This window comes from Chenopodium album, chromosome 26, assembly GCF_948465745.1.
Source record: "Chenopodium album chromosome 26, dcCheAlbu1.1, whole genome shotgun sequence".
Lineage (NCBI taxonomy): Eukaryota > Viridiplantae > Streptophyta > Magnoliopsida > Caryophyllales > Amaranthaceae > Chenopodium > Chenopodium album.
This window is the reverse complement of record NC_137859.1, coordinates 14162055-14182760: the sequence shown is the minus strand read 5'-3', so window position 1 is coordinate 14182760 and position 20706 is coordinate 14162055. Positions and strand designations below refer to the sequence as shown.

General features: G+C 34.1%; 3 protein-coding genes and 1 non-coding gene across 7 annotated transcripts; 1 reads left to right on the top strand and 3 right to left on the bottom strand.

Moving 5' to 3' along the window:
* The first annotated feature begins 2444 nt into the window (after nucleotides 1-2444).
* LOC145618323 ((21S)-21-acetoxyl-apo-melianone synthase SDR-like) lies at nucleotides 2445-6721 on the top strand. Its single transcript, XM_081673101.1, has 4 exons — nucleotides 2445-2577; nucleotides 3100-3171; nucleotides 5326-5582; nucleotides 5917-6721. Exons 1-4 carry the CDS (start codon nucleotides 2558-2560, stop codon nucleotides 6468-6470), a joined length of 903 nt encoding a protein of 300 aa, XP_081529227.1. The 5' UTR covers nucleotides 2445-2557; the 3' UTR covers nucleotides 6471-6721.
* Nucleotides 6531-6602, bottom strand: TRNAP-UGG (transfer RNA proline (anticodon UGG)). Its single transcript has one exon. It is a non-coding gene; the product is annotated as a tRNA-Pro (tRNA).
* A 1696-nt stretch (nucleotides 6722-8417) lies between the features above and the next one.
* On the bottom strand, nucleotides 8418-11252 carry LOC145617858 (uncharacterized). 2 transcript variants are annotated; one of them, XM_081672612.1, is made up of 2 exons: nucleotides 10870-11252; nucleotides 8418-8970 (listed from the first exon to the last, which is right to left on the bottom strand). In XM_081672612.1, exons 1-2 carry the CDS (start codon nucleotides 11122-11124, stop codon nucleotides 8710-8712), a joined length of 516 nt encoding a protein of 171 aa, XP_081528738.1. In that variant the 5' UTR covers nucleotides 11125-11252; the 3' UTR covers nucleotides 8418-8709. The 2 variants fall into 2 exon arrangements, with proteins under 2 accessions (XP_081528738.1, XP_081528739.1); XM_081672613.1 differs by having other exon boundaries at nucleotides 8418-8980; nucleotides 10870-10990.
* A 2095-nt stretch (nucleotides 11253-13347) lies between these two features.
* Nucleotides 13348-20706, bottom strand: LOC145617353 (4-hydroxybenzoate polyprenyltransferase, mitochondrial-like). Of its 3 annotated transcripts, none has more exons than XM_081672043.1 (9): nucleotides 20331-20706; nucleotides 19568-20108; nucleotides 18200-18335; nucleotides 17237-17358; nucleotides 16604-16673; nucleotides 16348-16497; nucleotides 15943-16078; nucleotides 15724-15820; nucleotides 13348-14158 (listed from the first exon to the last, which is right to left on the bottom strand). In XM_081672043.1, exons 2-9 carry the CDS (start codon nucleotides 19984-19986, stop codon nucleotides 14089-14091), a joined length of 1200 nt encoding a protein of 399 aa, XP_081528169.1. In that variant the 5' UTR covers nucleotides 19987-20108; nucleotides 20331-20706; the 3' UTR covers nucleotides 13348-14088. The 3 variants fall into 3 exon arrangements, with proteins under 3 accessions (XP_081528169.1, XP_081528170.1, XP_081528171.1); XM_081672044.1 differs by having other exon boundaries at nucleotides 20396-20706; XM_081672045.1 differs by having other exon boundaries at nucleotides 20489-20706.

Sequence of the window (20706 nt, the reverse complement as noted above, 5' to 3'; positions counted from 1 at the left end):
CGAGCAAAGCAAAGCAAAGCAGATTTCAACATTATTATTAATATTATTATTATTATTATTATTATTATTATTATTGTTATTGTTATTGTTGTTATTGTTGTTGTTATTGTTATTGTTGTTGTTATTATTATTGTTGTTGTTGTTGTTGTTGTTTGTTGTTGTTGTTGTTTGTTGTTGTTGTTGTTGTTGTTGTTGTTGTTGTTATGTGCATATAGATATAGGTGAGTGAAAGCATAAATATATGTGTACCATATTCAACATATGTTAATAGTAGAAAGATAAAAGACAACGGTTTACGTATATTTATTTCACAAAAATTTTAAAATATAATGATTTAAAGAGTAATAATGACTTTACTTATAAATTTGTCTTAATCATATATTTTTAACCCTAAAATAATAATAATGTACAAAGTACTACTTGAAAACAACCTCTTTTTTTTTAATTCTTAAATTGTATGGAAAGATTTAAAAATTAAATTTAACTCTATGAACTAATAATCAATCCCCACATAAGATGTTTCTACATATTGTGTACTAATATCAAATGTTTATAAAAGAAATTGTTATTAATAGTTATTATAATTATTACTATTTATTTTTTGAAAGAATTGTTATAATTATTAGAAATTATTTAATATTATTTAATATTAATTCTTAATAGTTTGAATTATGAAATATTATTACTGATAATTATTATTATTTTGATTAATAAATATTAATTATTATTAATATTAGTAATTATTAAAATTATTTTTAATGTTAATAATTATTATAATTATTCAAAATAATAAATCATTATCATCATTATAATATTAATTATTATTATTATTGAATATTAATTATTATTGTTGTTATTATTAATTATTATTTGAAAATAGAGCCGAGCAAAGCAGAGAAGATTTCTTTTGAGCAGAGTTGAACAGATTTAATTTGAGCAGAGCAAAGCAGAGCTGAGCAGAGCATAGCAGCTCTAAAGAACGGGGCCTAACTTATTTAAGGGGAATAAATTTCTTTCTGTCACTTTTTGAGGGAATAACTTTATTAACCCAAGGGACTGACTTATTTAACCCAAGGGACTCACTTTTTGGTCGGATTCTACCTATGACGTCCCAAATAGTGAAAAACAGTGGGAGGTCCCAAAAGGTGAAAAATTTAAAAGGTTAGTCCTCAAACTTATTGTGTAAAGGCGATAAGAAAATAAAAAATAGAATTATTAGATTAAAATAAACATTGATTACATCTAGGGGTGATCAAATTGAGCCCAGCCCGTTGGCCTAGCCCAATTTTTTAAAATTTTTGGGCGGACTTGGGAAACAAATTTTATGCAATTTTGAGTTGTTTTTTTTTTTTGCCTAGCCCGAAAAGCCCGCATGGCGGCAGTTTGGACGGGTTTGGGCACACATTTCTGACCCGAGGTTTGGCCCGACCCGGCCCAACCCGATAAATGGGCAAATTCTTTTAACTTTGGTCCAGCCCGCTCATTGATCACCTATACTTACAGCATTACACAATTGACGCGTTATTTTGACTTGCATTCCTAAATTAATAATACTTTAAGAAATATTTTAAATGTTTGTTCAACCTTCGGGAGTATTCGTTTTTTTTTTTCAACGTCCGGGGGTGTTCGTTAATAAGATCCTAATGTAAATACATTTGTTCCATTTTTAAGAATAGTGTTGAGAAAATTATGGCCCACTCTCATTTGTCTATGAATTGCTTTAATTTAACTCTTAACAATAGCATACAAACATTTATTCATATCTTAAAAGTATTTGTTTATTTATGCTGTCAACCACTAAAGTTGTGATGTAAAATCAAACCAAAAGAGCTGCCCGAATATGGCTAGATATGGCGTGCGCATTTGCCTAGTATCAAGTTTGTCACTCAATAAATAGTCATACGTTATCAATTTTTTTCACTATTGATATGAAAACTTTGACCTTTTTTAAAACATTTATAAACAAATTTATCATGAAATATGTGATTAAAAAGATATTAACATAAATTTTTACTGCTCGTATTGTGTACGGCTATATGGCTAGTCACACCATGTGGTATTGTGGTCAGTTGTAAAAGAACAAAGTAGCACTATAGCACTTACCAATCCCATGTAACATTGACCGAGTAATCTCTATACCACTGACGAAGAAACCCTTGTAACACTAATTGAGTAACTTACATAATACTAACGAAATAACCTCATTAAGGCTGGTCATACGGTGTGGTAAGCCACATATAAAAAATTTATGTCAACCCGTGTTAAGTATTGTAGGACAGAGAACATTATCTAGAAAATAAACTTGTATGAGTATTTTCTCATTGACCCTTTATCTTATTTGACAAATTGGCAAGTTGCAACAACTAGCATCTTTTTTTTTTTGTTTAGTGTCATTATCTGTAGAGGTTCAGGAACCCTGTTTAAATAACACTTTCTGACATATGCTCGTATATAAATTCCGTAGTAGTCCATCAGATTTCCAGCAATTACCAAACACATTATAATTTTCCTCCTGTGTATTTCCTGCTGAATATTTTCAGAAAAAATAAAGACCAAAATGTTCATGCTCAATTTAAGGTTAGTTTTTCTCTCTTTTCAATCCTATAAATTACTTACTAGTTTAACATACATTTAAGTTACTTAAATTTTTTTATTTTATTTTTTTGGTCCTGATTTGTAGCAGTTTTGCAGAATAATTTAATAACAAATAATCATGTTATAGACTTTGGATCATATGTCATTTAATGGCCAGCTTTATCTTTTTTTCATTTCCTTTTTTATGTGTAATGGTTGGGAATTTAGATATGCCATATGCCCATTGGAATTTTCATTTCTTCTTTTATTGGGTGTATAGTACGCTTTTAGAACTATGATATAGACGAGAATCAATCTCAGGCCAAGGGTATAACCCCGAGAGTTTAATTTTATCAACTAAGGTTGTTGACATTACGAGTCAGGACAATGAGTCTTGCTGTTAGTTGTTACATGACAGAGTAGTAGTCTACTAGTCTGTCTTTTATTAAAGTGGTTGTCATGAATCTTCTTATGAAAGTTGATTAGTGGTTTCTAATGAAATTGTGATCAATGTATTTCTAACAGAAAACTGAGTTTGATCTCAAGAGCTCTAGCTTCAGCAAGCTTCACCAGGGAATTCTCTAATCATGGTGGAAGGTATGCAGATCATAAATTTGCTTTGGTTATTGTACTGGTATGTGTATGTTTGACTGTGCAATCCAAATATCCGGCGTATGTAACTGTCATGTTCTCGGGTTTTCGAGGATAAACTCAAGGAAACATTTAGAGTCATAAAAGGGAAACTGTTAGTTTTGAATTACCATGAAACTATTCTCATTATAGACATTTAGAATCACAAAATGACCTTTTATTTTAAGGAAACCAGCTTCAGATTTGTAAGAATAATTGATTAATGATTAAGAGTTATCAGTTATCTTGCTTTTTTAATATATCCAAACAGTATGAAAATAACAGTTCTCAACCACAAATCCCACGTTACATTTTGTGTAATGTAGAACGGAATATAATGAAAGGTCTATTATTCGAATGAGTTATGTTTCGTGCTGTCAATCAGACAACCAGTACATGTTATAGTTCAAATAAAATTATACTTTTGTCGCGCTGTATTAAGATTTTGTTGCAAAAAAACAATGTTGAAGTTCCTTTTTTTACGAAGGGTAGACTTTCAAGTAAGGACCATCTACATTTTGTAGTGTAGCACAAGGTAAGAAATGCAATTGAATCTAAAAATCTAAATGCTGCACTAGTAAAAATGCATATGATCGAAACACGTTTTAATTAAAATTAAAATGCTTCATGTCGGCATGGTTTCAACAGATTACATTAAGAAATATTCTACCTAGCTGTTGGCCTAATGTACGTGTGTGTTAACTCTGGCATCGCCACGTTGCTATTGAGTTTAATAGAGTTTCTCAGTTGAATTGCATCAAGAAAGACCTTACCCGACCTATATATCTACTTTATACCAAGAAATCTTTGAATAATCTGTGCTGTAGATTGTGCTAGTTTGTGGCTTTGGTTTCAAGATTGTATACTTTTTGTTATTGTTAAGCAAAAAGTTGATTACTTTTGATGGTTGCTATAAGATTCGTATGAGTCTATTGATGGAAATAATCTGTGTAAATGTTTGTCACACTTTCTTGGTAAATTAATTAATTAGTTCTCATGTATCTTTCAACAATATTCATGTCTGTTGTTGCAAGGAAAGACGAGTTTTAATACTGTTTTTCCTTAAAGACCCTCAAAAAAGCATCTTTAAGGTTTTGTTGCTTCGGTGAATCACTTAAGCTCTGGTTTCTGTTCTCGACTCATCTAATAGTGAGCTTGTGCACCAGTTTACCATAATATTATTAAGAGCTTGATATATATAGTTTAGTAGACCTAAAATAAAGGTCAAGGTGTTACAATTTCTGAGTCTCAAAGATTAAAGCCAAATTATTAGAGAATTGTCCATTAATCGTATTAGTTTTTTGACATGTGTGAAGTTTAACATCTCGATAAATGCTCGTGTTTCCTTGCTTACCAGTCAAACAACAATGTTACCTACTTTGAGTCAATTGGACTACATCTGAGCATGTACTTACACCTAGAGTCTGTTTAATTGTTTTTACTCTGAAGTCTATAAGCATAAATATTGTAATCTGGTTGGTCAGATTTTGGATTAGAATACTAATTAAAGATTTGGTTTAAAAATTGATTGGATCTTACAGAGATACGCGTTTATCCTTTGTGTTCTCATTCCACAAGCATATTTTATTCCTGCATCCCATTAAGTTGTATGTTGAGAGATCACTAAAGTAGTCTGATGACTCGACTTGTATCAACCAATACTTGAGTTCCGCGTTCATGGGTAAAGATGGGAACCTTGATTTGGCTTTCTTTCTTAATTATGCATTAGCAAGCCGACAATCTCTTTAACTGTTGTAATCTACCTATATTAATCAGTGGGAACATATAATTTATGTTATGCAAAAAGGCAGCATTCGAGTGCCTTTTTGCCTTTTACATAAAGATTGTTCTATCCAATGAATCTACATGTAAACTATCCTGTTTTTCACGTTTATTTGCTTCAATTCAAGTAGTATACATGTGAAAAATCATCAGAATTCAGAAAAACTGTTTCCTGCTAGTATTTCAGAATCAGCTTCTCTACTTATTAAATATTAGATGTACTTTCATGTTTATTTTGACTTCCCTATACCGGCCATATGTATCGCTCTGAATCCATTTGACATGTTATAATCTGTATCTAACTCTTACAATCAATTCTTATTACAAAAAAATATATAGACTGGAAGGAAAAGTCGCACTGATCACTGGAGCGGCTAGTGGGATAGGCAAGGCAGCAGCAATTAGATTTGCTGAAAACGGGGCCAAGGTTGTGATTGCTGATATTCAACACGAACAAGGCCAAGCCCTGGCAAAGGAATTAGGTTCAAGTGCTTCATTTGTTTCCTGTGATGTCACAAAAGAATCTGATATCTCTGGTGCCGTTGATTTCTCTGTTTCCAGATATGGTCAACTTGATATCATGTATAATAATGCAGGTGGGTTTTGGTTTGTGGACCGACTTAACTGATTTTATTTACTCTACTTAAGAAGATAAATGCCTTCTTTATATGTACATGTACTACAGTTATATACTGATAGTGATCGAACATGTAAAAACACCACAATACAAAGTAGTCGAATTGATGCAATGCCAATTTAGACCAACCCACTTTTGGATTACCATTGTAGTTCAGGCATAGAAAAGAAAGTTGTTTCATAAACTTAATACATTTCTGATTCAAATCTGCCTGTTAGCTCTTTGCAGAATGTGATAAGGAATGTTACAAATCAAACTCATTGATTTAACTATGTCTTTTTTCCCAAATGTAGGGATTGCTTGCAGATCACCGCCTTCCATTAAAGACCTTGACCTTGAAGTCTTTGACCGCGTAATGTCAATCAATGTGAGAGGTGCATTAGCAGGAATAAAGCATGCATCACGAGTGATGATTCCCCGTCAAAAGGGTTGCATTTTGTGCACTGCAAGTGTTACTGGGATGATGGGTGGGATGGCTCAACCATCCTATTCTATTTCAAAATCTGCAGTGATAGGCATGGTAAAGTCTGTATCAGCAGAGCTGAGCAAGCATGGGATTCGGATAAACTGCATATCGCCCTATGCAATTCCAACTCCTTTTGTTATGGATGAGCTGAGGATGCGGTTTCCTGGGGTCAAAGATGAAGTGATAGTGAAGATGGTGCATGGTGCTGGTGAACTAAAGGGAGCAAACTGTGAAGAAATTGATGTGGCCAATGCGGCTTTGTACTTGGCATCAGATGAGGCCAAGTATGTAAACGCCCATAATTTAGTCGTCGATGGAGGTTGCACTTCCATTAAAAACTTGCATATTCCAACACAGGATCAGGTGTCAAAAGTTCAATAACAAAGCAAGGCCTTTTCCCCACTATACCCCAAAAATATACGAATAGTAATTAAAAAAAAGGGGGCATTCCGAGAATCGAACTCGGGACCTCTCGCACCCAAAGCGAGAATCATACCACTAGACCAAATGCCCAGTTGTGTCAAAGTTACTTATAGTAAATTATATATTTTCATTTGTCTTTTAATTTGTTTGTTGCTTGATAAGATATTAATCTGCATCTATTTTATATTTTTATGGAAGAGTAGCTTAATTCGGTTTTATGTGTGTGTGTGTGTGTTTTTTTTTTTTTTTTTTTTTTTTTTTTTTTGAAGAAGAAGGTTTTATATGTTGTTATATTCACACATCTAGTATTGTCAAAACGGTTTGACAGTTCGGTTTCGGTTCGGTTTGAAATCGGTTCGGTATTTAATCGGGTCGGTTTGGAATCGGTTTAATTGTCTCACGGGTCGGTTTTGGTTCGGTTTAAATAGTTATCGGTTCGATTCGGTTTCGGTTTATTCTTAAGCGGTTTTAATTCGGTTCGGGTTGTAAACAGTCCGGGTAGTAAACGGTTCGGTGCAGACGGGTTGCGGTTTGTTAACGGTGCGGTGTAAACGGTTTTTATCCCGCTTCAAACAGTTTCGGGTTGGAAACGGTTTCGGGTTAGAAACAGTTCGGTTCTTTTTTGGTTCAGTTTATAACTGGTTCGGTTCTTTTTCGGTTCAGTTTTTAACTGGTTCGGTTCAGTTTATAACTGGTTTGGTTCTTCGATGGTTTAAGTGTTTAACCACTTTAACGTTATTCATATCGGTTCCATTTCAAGTTTACTAAATCACGGTTCGGGTCGGTTTTCGGTTTCAAAAAATAAATTGTTTATCGAGTTGTTTGGATTCGGGCAGTTAAATGGTTTTGGTTTGAAATTTGATAGTACTTGCTAACCTTTTGCGTTCAAAAGTTTTATATAAAGTCGCGAATCATTTCATATTTAGGCATCATATTATAAACAAATTCTCATTGATTTTATAAATACATATTATGTTCTGTTTCAAGTTTAGTCATACTGATCTTACTAGTTATATTCCCGTCAAAAAAAAAAAAGTTTGTAAACAGTTCGATTTAATTATATTCCCGTCAAAAAAAAAAATCCATTTAATTATATAAAAAAGTTTGTAAATGGTTCGATTTAGAAGCGGTTTGGTTTATAAACGGTTCGGTTTATAACCAGTTCGGTTTACAATCAGTACGGTTTTTAAATGGTTCGGTGCAAACAGGTAGCAGTTTGCTAACAGTTCGGTGTAAGCGGTTTTTTTGCCAGTTTAAACGGTTTCGGGTTAGATACGGTTCGGTTCTTTTTCGGTTTGGTTTTCTTTCAGTTCGGTTTATATTTGGTTCGGTTTGTTAACGGGTTCGGTTTTTATTCGGTTTAACATTATTCGGGTCGATTTGGTTTCGGGTTTACTAAAATACGGTTCGGGTCGGTTTTCGGTTTCAAAAAAATCGGTTTTTAATCGGTTCGGTTCTCATTTGGGTCGGTCGGTTTCGGGCAGTTAAACGGTTTCGGTTTGAAATTTGACAGCACTACACACATCTAATTATGTCAGTAAGTTGACATATACTCATGAACAAGTCTATTCAAAAAAAAAATGAACAAGTTAAATAAAAAATTTGTATACAAACTTGCTTGAAATTTCTTTTTCTTTTTTTTTTCTTTTTTCTCTCTGGTTTAATAAACAAGCCTAGCTCGAACCATTCGTTCAACTGTTCATGCTCACTATCTACTTGTTCATATTCGTTTACGTGTATTCAAATTCATTTAAAACTTGTTTGATACTTGTTCAAGCTCATATTGACATTATTAGTTTGTGTAACAAGTTTTACTATCAACACTTACAACTCGATTAAAAACAAAATAGCCTATAACATCTTCTCGGCTCCTCACGTGAAAAGATCTATGATAGTGTAGCTGTGTAAGGGAATCATAAATCCATCTTCATGAAACAGATTTATTACATACTATAGTTCCTGTTTACCTAAGGATAAGTTTAACAGATATAAGTTCGAGAAGCATCGATAAGTTAAGCCTCTGTGACATATCTTTACAAACTATCAGCATATGAACAAATAATTACTATTCTTAAGAAACTTTTACACTGCCACAATCTCTTTCCGCTATTTCCCTTTCCTTCAATTTCCACACAAGGAGGAGACAAGGCTGGAGATGGACAGGAAGCAATAAAGACGTAATAAGGATGACATGAAGTTAAACATTCTCTATCCTCTCAGCAATAAGATCAACAGCAGCATTGGCAGAAGAGAAAGCTCCATGAAAGCTTTCCTGGTAGGAAATAGTTTCTAGTTCTCGGACCATTTTCAACAAAATTTCACCCACATCAGTAGTCTTCTGCAGTAATGACTGGTAATAAGAATTAGCAGCCACTCTACTAATGTCAACATTAGTTGGTTCAGGACAATATTCATCATCTAACCACTTGTGGAGTGACTCTCTAAGCCATTCAGATTCCTGAAAGAAACTAACAGCAACCCTCAGGATTAAAGCAAAGGTGAACACGACACAAAGTATTTGAAAGGAGGGAAAAAGTAGTGAAAAGCGCCAGTAAATTGAAGAACGCGATGAATCAAATTGTTGAAGTGATAAGGTCAAGAGAATTGAAAAAAAAAAAAATTAAGAGACAGAAATGAATCAAGTCGCGTGTTCAGCTAAAAATTACAGCGTATGTAGCCAAGTTTATTTAAGAACAGAAAATAGGAAATGAACTACAAACATAGGCAAAACATTAGCAGCAATCAGATACATTTTCAACATACTGCAATCTAATCCAAGTAAACAGGAGTGCAAGAATCTGGATTCAATTTATTGAAGTCATGGCAATGATTTTGTGTGTGGTGCTGTACATAACTACGTATATCCCATGGTTTGAAGTCCATATTATGAGTATTTTCACCTTTTCTTCTTCGGTTTTATCACCACTCATTATCCCCTGAGGGAAATCATTGTAAAGGTACAAGCAAAATCGTAACCATTACCTCTATGTATAAATTTAGTGCCAAGCTGTTTAGGACAGAATAGAAACTGGAAAGACCAAAACCCCATGCATACTCTATAGGTAGACAATTTACTAGTTGATGCAAATATCCTTTTCCTCCTATATTCCTGTCTTTCCTCCAGCTACCAAGTGAGAAATTGGGTCAAAAACAATCCTTTTGTCACTCACCCCTTAACATATAACACTTTATCACCACCACATCCCTTCCCTCCACAAGGAGGACAGAGGTCTGTCTAGAGCCCTTTAGACAACCCCCTCTCTGCATTTTCTGGACCGTTTTTCATCCACAAAGACCACCTTTTCACAAAATGCATAGGTGTGAAAAGTGAAAACCCAAATCACTTCTTATAGACATAAGGAAGCCTCTCAAGCAAGGCGGGCTAACAAACTTGAGGAAAGTCCTGACTTCTGATGACTTCAGAAACCCAGAACATTTGATAAATATTGCTATCTTGTCGATCAATCAATGCCTAAAATACAATCAATCAAAGCCTTAATCCCATAAAAAAAGACAGTACACCTTAAAACCAGATATATAGAATCTGGATGCTTTGTCAAAATGTAGTATCCTATCATGCATCCCATCTCTTTTTACCTTGACTGATCACCACTATAAAATGAATGTTTCTAAGCAAAATTGATTAATTACATCTTTGTTGGGGATGCGGTGATTGAATGGCATGTAAAGGAAAGGTTTAGGGCACGCGTAAGAGGAGACACTGAATGCAATAGAGGATCTCTACTACCTAATACTAGAAACCGACATCATAATTGTCGAAAAATGGTACATATTAACAAGATACCAAAGGATGATATCGCAATTCTAGGATGCTACCAACTGTTGATAAACCAAATGAACCTCACTCGGTCCCATTCTTATACGGAAAGGATACATTCAAACTCGTGAATTCTACATTAAGAACGGCGTAAGGTACTTCACCTTCATATCAAGCGCAAATGCACAACTAATTGAATGACCAAAACTTAAATTAATCGATCACAATGAAAAACCAGCTTAAGTAAAGCAAGTAATTTTGATCCAACTTTACCAATAAGAATTTAATTAAAAAAAAAAAACTGTTCATCCTCCAGATTTACTCATTTTGCATCTTACATCATTAAGTTCAACAAACAACTCAGGAATGCAAAGTTAAGTTTCCGAAAAATTCAAAAAGTTTCCGAAAAATTCTCAATAATTACATAAAAATGGGTTCAACATTAATTTTCAAGAAATTAAACTAGGGGAATTATTTACAGTCAAATAAACAGCATTAAAACGTGATATTTACAGTATCAAAACGTGATATTTTAAACAAAATACACAAATAATTAGAATTTGAGGTGATAAGAATTACCTGAATAGCTCTGGAAGGTTCCAACCAATGATCAGGAACCCTAAGAACCTCAACTGAACCAAGTGGGTCTGCTCCATTGATGGAAGAATTTCGAGAAAATCGAGAATTTTTCACCAAAAACCCTAATTGAAATTGGGGTTTTGAAGGGTAATTTAATGAACAATTAAACGGGAATTTTGGGGGAATTGAGAAGGGATTAGAGGTTGATTTGTTTATTGTTGAAAATGGGATTGTAGAAAGAGAAATTGAATTCATTTGGCTGGAATTTGGAATTCAGCTTTAGCAATGGCGGGAAGGATGGTAATCTGGTGATGAAACAGTTACCAGTGGTCTACTACGTATGGTCGGAAATTGTCCCAAGAGTACTATGGAAGTATGGAGTATGAAGTATTAGATTGTAATATTAATTTTTTATAATTTTCACTTATAGGTAATTAAAGATGTTAATGATTGACTTGTGTATTGGCAAATATACGTTGTTAGTTTCTAGACCTGACAATCCTGACCCGATGATCCGACCCGAATGACTCGACCCATGACCTGAAATTGATCCAAAAATATTGACCCGAAACCCGAAATTGACATGACCCGACCCGAAAAATAAAGTTGACCCGATCCTGACCCGACACCCGAACTGACGCGACCTGAAATTGACCCGACCCGAAGTGTTTGACCCAAGACCTGAAATTGACTCGATACCCGAAATGTCCCGAACAAAATTACCTTATAATTGAATTTAAAGTATCTTGTACCAAAAATAACTCAAGTTGTTCATCTTCAATCGTAGCTAAGCAACATAAACTAAATTGATAGTTTTTATTATGAGTATAACAAATAACAATAACAAAATATATACTCCATATAAAATTATTGATTTGAGCTTGATATTCAAATGTAACAACCCAAACATGACCCGATTAGATTTTGACCCGACCCAAATATGACCCGAACATACTTGACCCGACCTAAACATACCCAACCTAAAATTGACCCGAATCGAACCAATCCGACCCATACTCGACCTGACTGTTAGCTGACTCAAAATGACCCGACCCGAAAGTGACCCGACCCAAACCCAACCCGAATGACCCATTTGCCAGGTCATAATTTCTACCAAAGTGATTAAGGACCTGTTCTAATTTACTGAACTGTGCTGAACTGAACTGAACTTATTAGAGCTAAACTGAACTTAATATTTTATGAGAGGAAAAAATTAGGAACTAAACTGAACTAAACTGAAAATAAGCTGAAGAGAACAGGCCCTAAGTTAATTTATTTACAATTTTACCACTTATAAACGAATTTTGTTTATCAAGATAATAAAATGGGCTTCCTTTTATGTTTTGTTTGAAATAAATCAATCATTCACTTGTCACTTGGACAATGTTTTTAACATTCACTTGTCACTTGGATAATATTAAATGTGAGCAAATAAAAATCTCTTAAAACTTTGTGTAAATGCAAGTGATATATATACAAAAAGAGGGTATTATAATAATCAAACATGTTTTTTTGTGGGGAAAAAGAATGGTGTAAATAACAAAAGACGAGCATAATTTTTGAACGTGTCAGGAAATATTTCTTCCTAAGAATTTTCAATGTACATAAACTTTAATTACTAGGAAGTGTTAAAAATTGTTTGACTTGCAAAGAAATTCTATCTCCCATGAGAAGTTCTACATACCTAGAAAGAGTAGGAGAGTAAATTCCTACATTTTGTAGGAAATAGAAAATTTTCATGTTAGTATTGACTCAATTGGTAAGCAACTAAGCATACAAGTTGACTAATAAGAGTTGACTCAAGTGGTAAGCAGCTTGATATGGCTTAAGGGAGGTCTCGAGTTCGAGCCTCACCTACCGAATGCAAAAAACTCTTGTTGGGAGACTCGCCCACCAAATTGTTCAAGACTTAAACCACACAAGCACTTAAAAATTGTTTGTTTATGGTGGAGCAAAATAATAAGGAAAAATAACAAAGCGCAGCAAATTTGAATAATCGATGCATTAAACAAACCTAAAAGAAAATCAAAATAAAGATAACTAGATGAATCCTGTGCGATGCATGGTTTGTTTGATTTTTTATTTTATTTTATTTATTTATTTATTTTTTGCTAAAATTGTTACATATTTAGATAAAATTTCTTATATCAAAAGATAATATTTTATATATAATTAATTTAAACTTAAAAATCTCATTCACCAATTTTACTTGCGTGTTATTTAAATTATTTAATTCTAAAAGAAATTAATAATCTCTTATTTGATTAGCTTTAACCAAAATTTATGATCCTATATGGCGCGCTAAGAAAATTAAATCCTACATAACTCTCTAAAACTCAGGAAAAAAACTCCCCTTTATATATAAAAATTAGATTAGATTAGATTGTGCAAATATATGAATACTACATACTAATAGCTTTGCATACCAAGTTACCAATTAGTCACTACGTGGCTTGGCACATAACAAACGTGCTTGCTAGAGAAAGACCCCTGCAGGATTGTAATTGTGTATAATAGAAACTTAATTACAGATTATTGTTGGTCGTCTCATGAATGTTGTGGTGGTTTTGGACCGCCTAAAACAAGAGAACAAAAACTTTATGGGAATAACCCCAAATATAACGATTGAATGTTGCTTAGCACCTTCATATGCTATGGGGACAAAATATACACGTAAGGGGAGCTTGAACATGCTTTCAGCAGGGCATATCAGATTACCAGCCATGATGAAATCCACCATGGCTACAGCTATGACATTGTTTGTTCAAGCAGACTAAGAATGAAAAAAACTGTAATCAGTACCTCCATCAGAGCAATATATGCTTCATCGGGACAAAATTGGTATGGGGTTATAGGCTGCCTTTTTAATGTAAAATCCCGATTCAAAGACTCAACAGGATGACTAATATGCTTGGGTACAAGTATCCTGGAAATGCTGAACCACATATTCATCTCATAACCTTTTGTAATGTAGATAGTCTTAGAACTTTCAGATGCATGCATGGATTTGTGAAATGCCCAAGATTCCTTGAAAGAACCACAACCTTTTGTACGAAGCACCTTGGAAGAATCCAAAGGAGAGAACTGGTATAAAAGGAGTGCCAACCATTGCCATATCCAGTCACCTTCTTAAGGTTATTCTCAATTCACAAGAGTATGCCTCCTCTGATAAAAATCTTACAACAGAAATGAATGACTAGAAGACCTCTATAATAACAGCTATGAGGCCAGTCTTCCAAACAAGACACCGCTAAAGATGAGAGCACCAAACCATTTGTTTGAAACAAACCTGACAGTTCAGAAGGAAAAGGTATATTATAACATGAGCACAGCTGCAGAAATTTGCTATGGAATTAACTAAGACAACATGAGCGTTTCACAGCTTCACCAAACCAAAATATATACTTCGTATTATTTTTGAGGACAAGTTCACAATGCATGTAAATTTCAAGAATGAGAAACAAACACATGCATTTATGATGCAAAAGCATCACATTCAACACCTAGACTATATTCTTTCAATCTTTCATCATAATATCATAATTTTTACAAAAAATAATTTTATGGTAAGGAGGACCCTAGTCCTTTTCTTTATATTGTACGGTTCCTTATATGACGATCCATGTTAGCTAACCCCAAATTATTTTGGGACTAAGGCTTTGTTATTTTTGTCGTAAGGAGGACCCTAACTAGACAACCCTCTAAAGTTTTTTTGTTACACAGGCCAAGAACTAGAGAGTAGAGGGGAGGATAAGGGAGTCCTTACCCCCAAGTACCCTCACTTGGAAGGATTTAAACCCCAAACCTTTAAAAGATTGTGGTAAGAACCTTACCAAGTGAGCCAACAATTTGTTGGTATGTTTTTGTACATGCATATGCACTAGTGTTCTTTTGATGCAACATGTATACATGACCTAAACATGATTTAAGTGTGAATTGTACTAGTCGTAAAAAGTTCACACTGCATGCAGTTTTTATACTACCCCGTTAGGATCTTTTTTAACAATTGATAGTTCAATGTCTTTTATTAAACCATAGATTGGCATTTACTACATATTAAACAATATGCCCGTCTTAACCAATAAATTATGCTTCAATATGGCGACTGCATACCAGACAAATCAGTACCATGATGTGATTATACAGGCAAACGGGTGGAAATGAAGTTGTGTGTGTGTGTGGGGGGGGGGGGGGGGGGAGGGGGGGGGGGGGTTGTGCACAGTAACGAAAACAAGTACCTAGGTGTTATGAATAACTCCCGTTGTCTCAGAACTAACTAGCTAAATCAACATTACTCTAAGGGCAATGATATTAAAGAGGAAAGAGGGATAAACATGAATGTGTAAGTTGTGTAACTACAACATTAGTGAAAATGTAGAGAGAAATCTTATCAAAAACAGTAAGATAGCTTAGCTCTCGGTCAATCCCAAAAATAAAATAAAAATATACCTTAACTCTGGAATGGAAGGAGTGGTGGCAGTCTATTAACACATTCTGTGAGTTCCATCATTATAAATTTACAACTTAATATTTGGTTGAAAATCCACCAAAAAAAAAAAAAAAAATTGGTTGAAAATTTAGAACATTCATCAGAAAAATCTAAGGATGACAAATTTATCACAACATGCTCATCCATGGGCATTGACCCACAAATTCGAAGGTCAAGTATAATATGCAAAACATTAAACATTGGTCCATAATAGCATTATAGCACTCAATTACTCCTTCCTTAGTTCTTTGCAAATTAAAACTGCATTTGAAACTTTGTTTGACACAATATCTAGAACATTATAACCAATTCAACAAGCGTAATATAGTAAAATAAGCCATTAGTTATAAGGGATAAGAACATACTTTCTATTACAATCAGCACGATTCGACAAGTCAACCGTATAGATCTGCCATGTCATCTGCCCAGATGCAGCAGCCAAACATGCAAAATATGGCCATCCTGTAGTTCCAACAGAAGAAAAAAAGCAAATAGCTTTAAAGTAAAATCCTATAAACTATAACCCCAAATATATAAAACCAACAACTTGAAACCATGAGCAGAAAACTATGAGACATGCATACCCAAATGTGCATTGTATCCACTGAGCGCAAGGCTGCATATGCTTACAATTCCAAACCCAGTGACCCATTCCTTTGTTAAGTCCCCAAACCTCAAGGCCGTAGATTTCACACCCACTTTCAGATCATCTTCTTTATCCTGCAGTAATTTACAGTTTCAAAGGGTTTGATTCTCAAGACATTAATCAAAGACCTTTTTATTTACATTCCAAAAACACACACAACTATGATTTTGAAGATCAACCAATAACTTGAAAGAATACAGGTTGCAGAAATATGGCAATTTCTTCAATTTAATTTTTCTCTAGAGGCCGCCACACTACCATTATCAAATGCTAGGTATAAAAGCAGATTTGTCATTTGAACTAAAGATATTATAATATTTGTGAAGAGACTCAGAAAGAGTACCTGATGTGCATAGATAGTATCATAGACCAAAGTCCAACAAACACCAGACAAGTACAATGGAAGGACTACAAAAGGGTCTAAACTTCCTCTGACAGCAGACCATCCCAAAAGCGCTCCCCAGTTAAACGTCAATCCAAGGTATGCCTGGGGCTGTAACTCCACAATTACATATTCCAGACATGTCAGTACGGAATAACATGATGTTTACAAGCAAGGACAAAGAAAAACGTAATAAAATGCTTCACAATATTATTACCCAAAATGTCAGCCTCTTCATAAGGGGATATGAGAAAACTAGAAGCAAGGATGAAGCTCCCAGAATGCGGCTGTTGATAAATGAATGTCAACACAGTGATGTTCAATCAAACAAATAGTGTATAAGCATGAAAATATACTACATATATAGAGTTCATTTTTTTTTTTTTTTTTTTTTTATTATTTTTTTTTTATAATCATAATCATCATCAACTTTATCTAGTTTAATTATTCAAATTGTAGTTCAAGAACAGAAAAGTTCTTTCTTCAGAATTTTTAGCAATAATGTTTTACACTACTCCAGAAAATGCAAGTAAAATGAACTTTTTAGTCATATGCTCATATCCCTGTAATGCTGTAACTACAAACTAAGCACCAAATTTAGTTGAAACAATTATTAAGCTCAAAACTACTTCATAGCTTTTTTCAGTGCATAGGAACCAAACTCCATTGATTGAAAGAGTTGTCCAAACTGGCCATTTCTGTAACACTAATGAAATGTATGATCAAATTATATAGCATTGGCAACTCCTTTTCATAGCAGTTAGTTTTGGAGCAGAGTGAGCTCAATCATTAATCTTAGCTCAGAACAGAAATGAATCTTAGTTCAGAACAGAAATGATACAGAGCTCACCTGTAATTATTCAGCTGAAGGAGAATTCCGAGACCCAATAGAAGTTGTACACCAAGAAAAGAAATCCCTTGAAATGGAGTCAAAAGACCACTAGCAATTGGTCGTAGCTTAGTACGTTCCACCTGAAAACATAATTTTCATTCATTGCAGAGGATTGGCAGTGAAGAAAAGTTGTAGACATCAATAACAAAAGGGATATTTTCCAAAATTGAACCAGTTGACCAATTGTCTTAAAAAAATAAAATCACGAGTAAAACTATCACAATGAACATAAAAGTAGCCCACTCTGCTCCAAATAAACTCTAATTCTAAGTTAATGATTCTGATCCTAGTTGTGGATGGTATTATTCACAATGAAAATAGCAATTCAAAAATACATGCTCCTCCATGATAAACAACCAAATTTGATCACAAAAAAAAAAAAAAAAAAAAAAAAAAAAAAAAAAAAAAAAAACAAGTTAGAAAGCATCAATACTGCAGCTCCCTACAAGTTAGATCACATTATCACTCACATGATTATTTAGAACAAACAAGCAGACTAAAATTCTTTCAAATTTATAGAAAGCATCTAAGCATGTTGCATCATCATCATACATTCATAAAATAACTTGAAAGGATACCAAATCAAAAACAGATTAAATATTGACACAGAATTAGAAGATAGATACTATGGTGAACAGAATCTGAAAAAGGTTGAAATGGGGAACAGGGGGTACATTCTGCACTAAACCAGACCATAGCTAAATATTGATAGGGATATAGTACAAAATACTCATGTGAATACATCAATTTAACATCCAAACAGTTCAGTCTAGTATAAGCTTAGTTGAACCCTATCTAGTATACCATCATACTGCTTTTTTTAATGAATAACAGATGTAAACATTTGCAAAGAAAAAGAAAATTGACGAACATTAAATGATTCTATAATACAAGCAAACATAGCAGAAATGAAGAATTTACCTTCACATCAATATCTTGGTCAAGGAGATCATTTATAGTACAACCAGCACCCCGTAAGAGGAAAGCCCCACAACCAAACAGAGCCAGCATCTTGAAATCGGGAAGGCTTCCTGGCTCTGCTGCCATGGTAATGGACCTTAAAGCCAAAAGAAAATGGTAAAGATGCCAAGTTGATGTGTCATTAATCATGAATGAAAATATTGACAATTATATTGTAGCTAATAAATTTGGTAAATACAGTAAAGCATGCAAGCCCTAAGCTGAAGACAATAAGTATAGTCAAGGAGCAAGTCCAGACTCGACATTGTTCTTTATATTTCATTTGAAAAGGTTTAATGCCTTCATGATAGTAAACTGGATGCATAAAACGCATAAATGCAAAGATTAAGCCATCAGAAATATAATACCACTATAAAGCTGGGATCTGAGCATTGCAATAGAACAGTAGCCGGAAACAATTAATAAGGATGCAAAACAATCAAGAGTTTATACATTAAGTTTATGTGACATCAAAGCTTGTAGTCTCCATACACGATTGTAGTCTGTTCATTTCCTCATGAGCTTAAGAGCACCTAGATGGTGATTAATAATTTCTAATATCTGACATCACATCCTAGCACAGTTCAGCCACCTTCATTTCCCCACCTCAGATATGTTGACAAACTATGCTTTGCTACTATCCTTTTAATTTGCAGGAAATAGCATAATAATTGGCATTTTATTTACTACAATTTTTTCATAAAAATTCCCTTTGTCCCTAATGAGTTTCCAATGTACAATTTATGATTGCCCCAATGTAAAGTTTACACTACCTTTTCAAATTAAAATTGATAATGCATATTTTCCCCCATTCTCAACATCCCATCAATGCTTCTCTCTCCTTTCATCATCTCTTACTACCTTATCCCTCTTTTTTATTTTAAAAATTTTCATCTACAAGCTACATTTGACAAATATTCTTAATATTAATGCCATCTAACCATGAAGTTAATACTACTCCCACCCATTCTTTTTGTTGTTCCAATATAGAATCTTGGCACTATTCATAAACTGAGAGAATCTTCTAAATTAATCTCAATACATTAAAAAAAAAAGTAACATAGTCTTGTTGAATTTTATTTGATTCGTTTCAATGAGTAGTTTTTTTGAATTTTACAAATTGTACATGTAATAGCTGCTTATTTATCACCATCCATGGGACGGCTCTCCGATACTGTTTCGTGCTATATAGATAACAACCCCCTAATTACTAGAGACCAATAATGTAGCATGTAATCCAATCATACAAAATCAAAAACAACGAAATCACCAAAAATTAAACTATAATTGCAATTAAAATTGACCAAATACCTATTTAAAACCTCTTACCACATACATGGCCAAGCAAGCAACCAAGTACCAATAGGTTTATCTAACCGAGCCAGCTTAGCATAGGGCTGAGCACTACGCGGCAAATACAAATCAACCCATGAAGCCTCAGTCCTTGTCTTCAACTTCAACTGATCATCATCGTCGTCTTCTTTACCAGAATTCGCAAAATGTGACCCTTGAGGTACCGTAGAATAAGCATAGAAAAACGATTTCTGGCATAATGTAAATTGATCCAAAAAATCCAATTTGAAATTGAAATTAAAATCAGGGGTTTTGTAATTATTGTTAGGTTTATAGTTAGGGTAGGGGTTAGAATTGGGGTAAGTAGATGATGATGGGCAATGGAGATGAGGGTAGGAGAGAGAAAATGGAAGGAGTTTACGGCTTGAGCGGGAGAGACGACACAAGGCCGCCATTGATGGAAGTCGGAGGCTAAATCTGACTCCGATTCGTACTCCACAACTCCGAATCCGATCCGATTCCAATATCCGACCTCCGACTCCGATCAGATGAAATTCTTATCTTACAATTACCAATTCTGCCATCACACAACAAATAACAGATTATCAACAGCAGAAAATAAATCCAGCTTTGAGCAATTATCAACCACTCCACATCATCACAACAAAACAAAATAACAAAGAATGAACAGATTATCAATTCTGGCATTTAAATTAACAGATTCTAAGACATTAATTCTCTCTAACTAATATAGATTAATCAGAGTATGTAGGAATTTAATCCATTTAGAAGAGTATACCTCATGAAATCACACTAACTTTAGTGAGGCATTTTATCAAACAGTTGGTGTGCACAAAAACAAACCTCGTTTTCCTGTTAATCTTAGAGGGTGCGAGCAATTGATGACAAAGGAGAGAGAAAATGCATGAAATTGTAGCTTCATGTTCCCCTGTTTACCTTCATTAGATAAAATGTGAAAATGTGGTATGAGTTGTGATGGATTAGAGGAGGAAGCACCGAAGAAGGGAGGAGGAAGAGAAATTCTGGGGTGCCGTTGTAAAGTACATTATGTTACTAGATGTTTGCTGTTTGTAATTGGTTTGAGGCAGCGATCTTGGGTGGGGAAAGAGGATATGGGAGAAGGGAAGGGGGCCGTTTCCGGTGGTTTGGGGGAA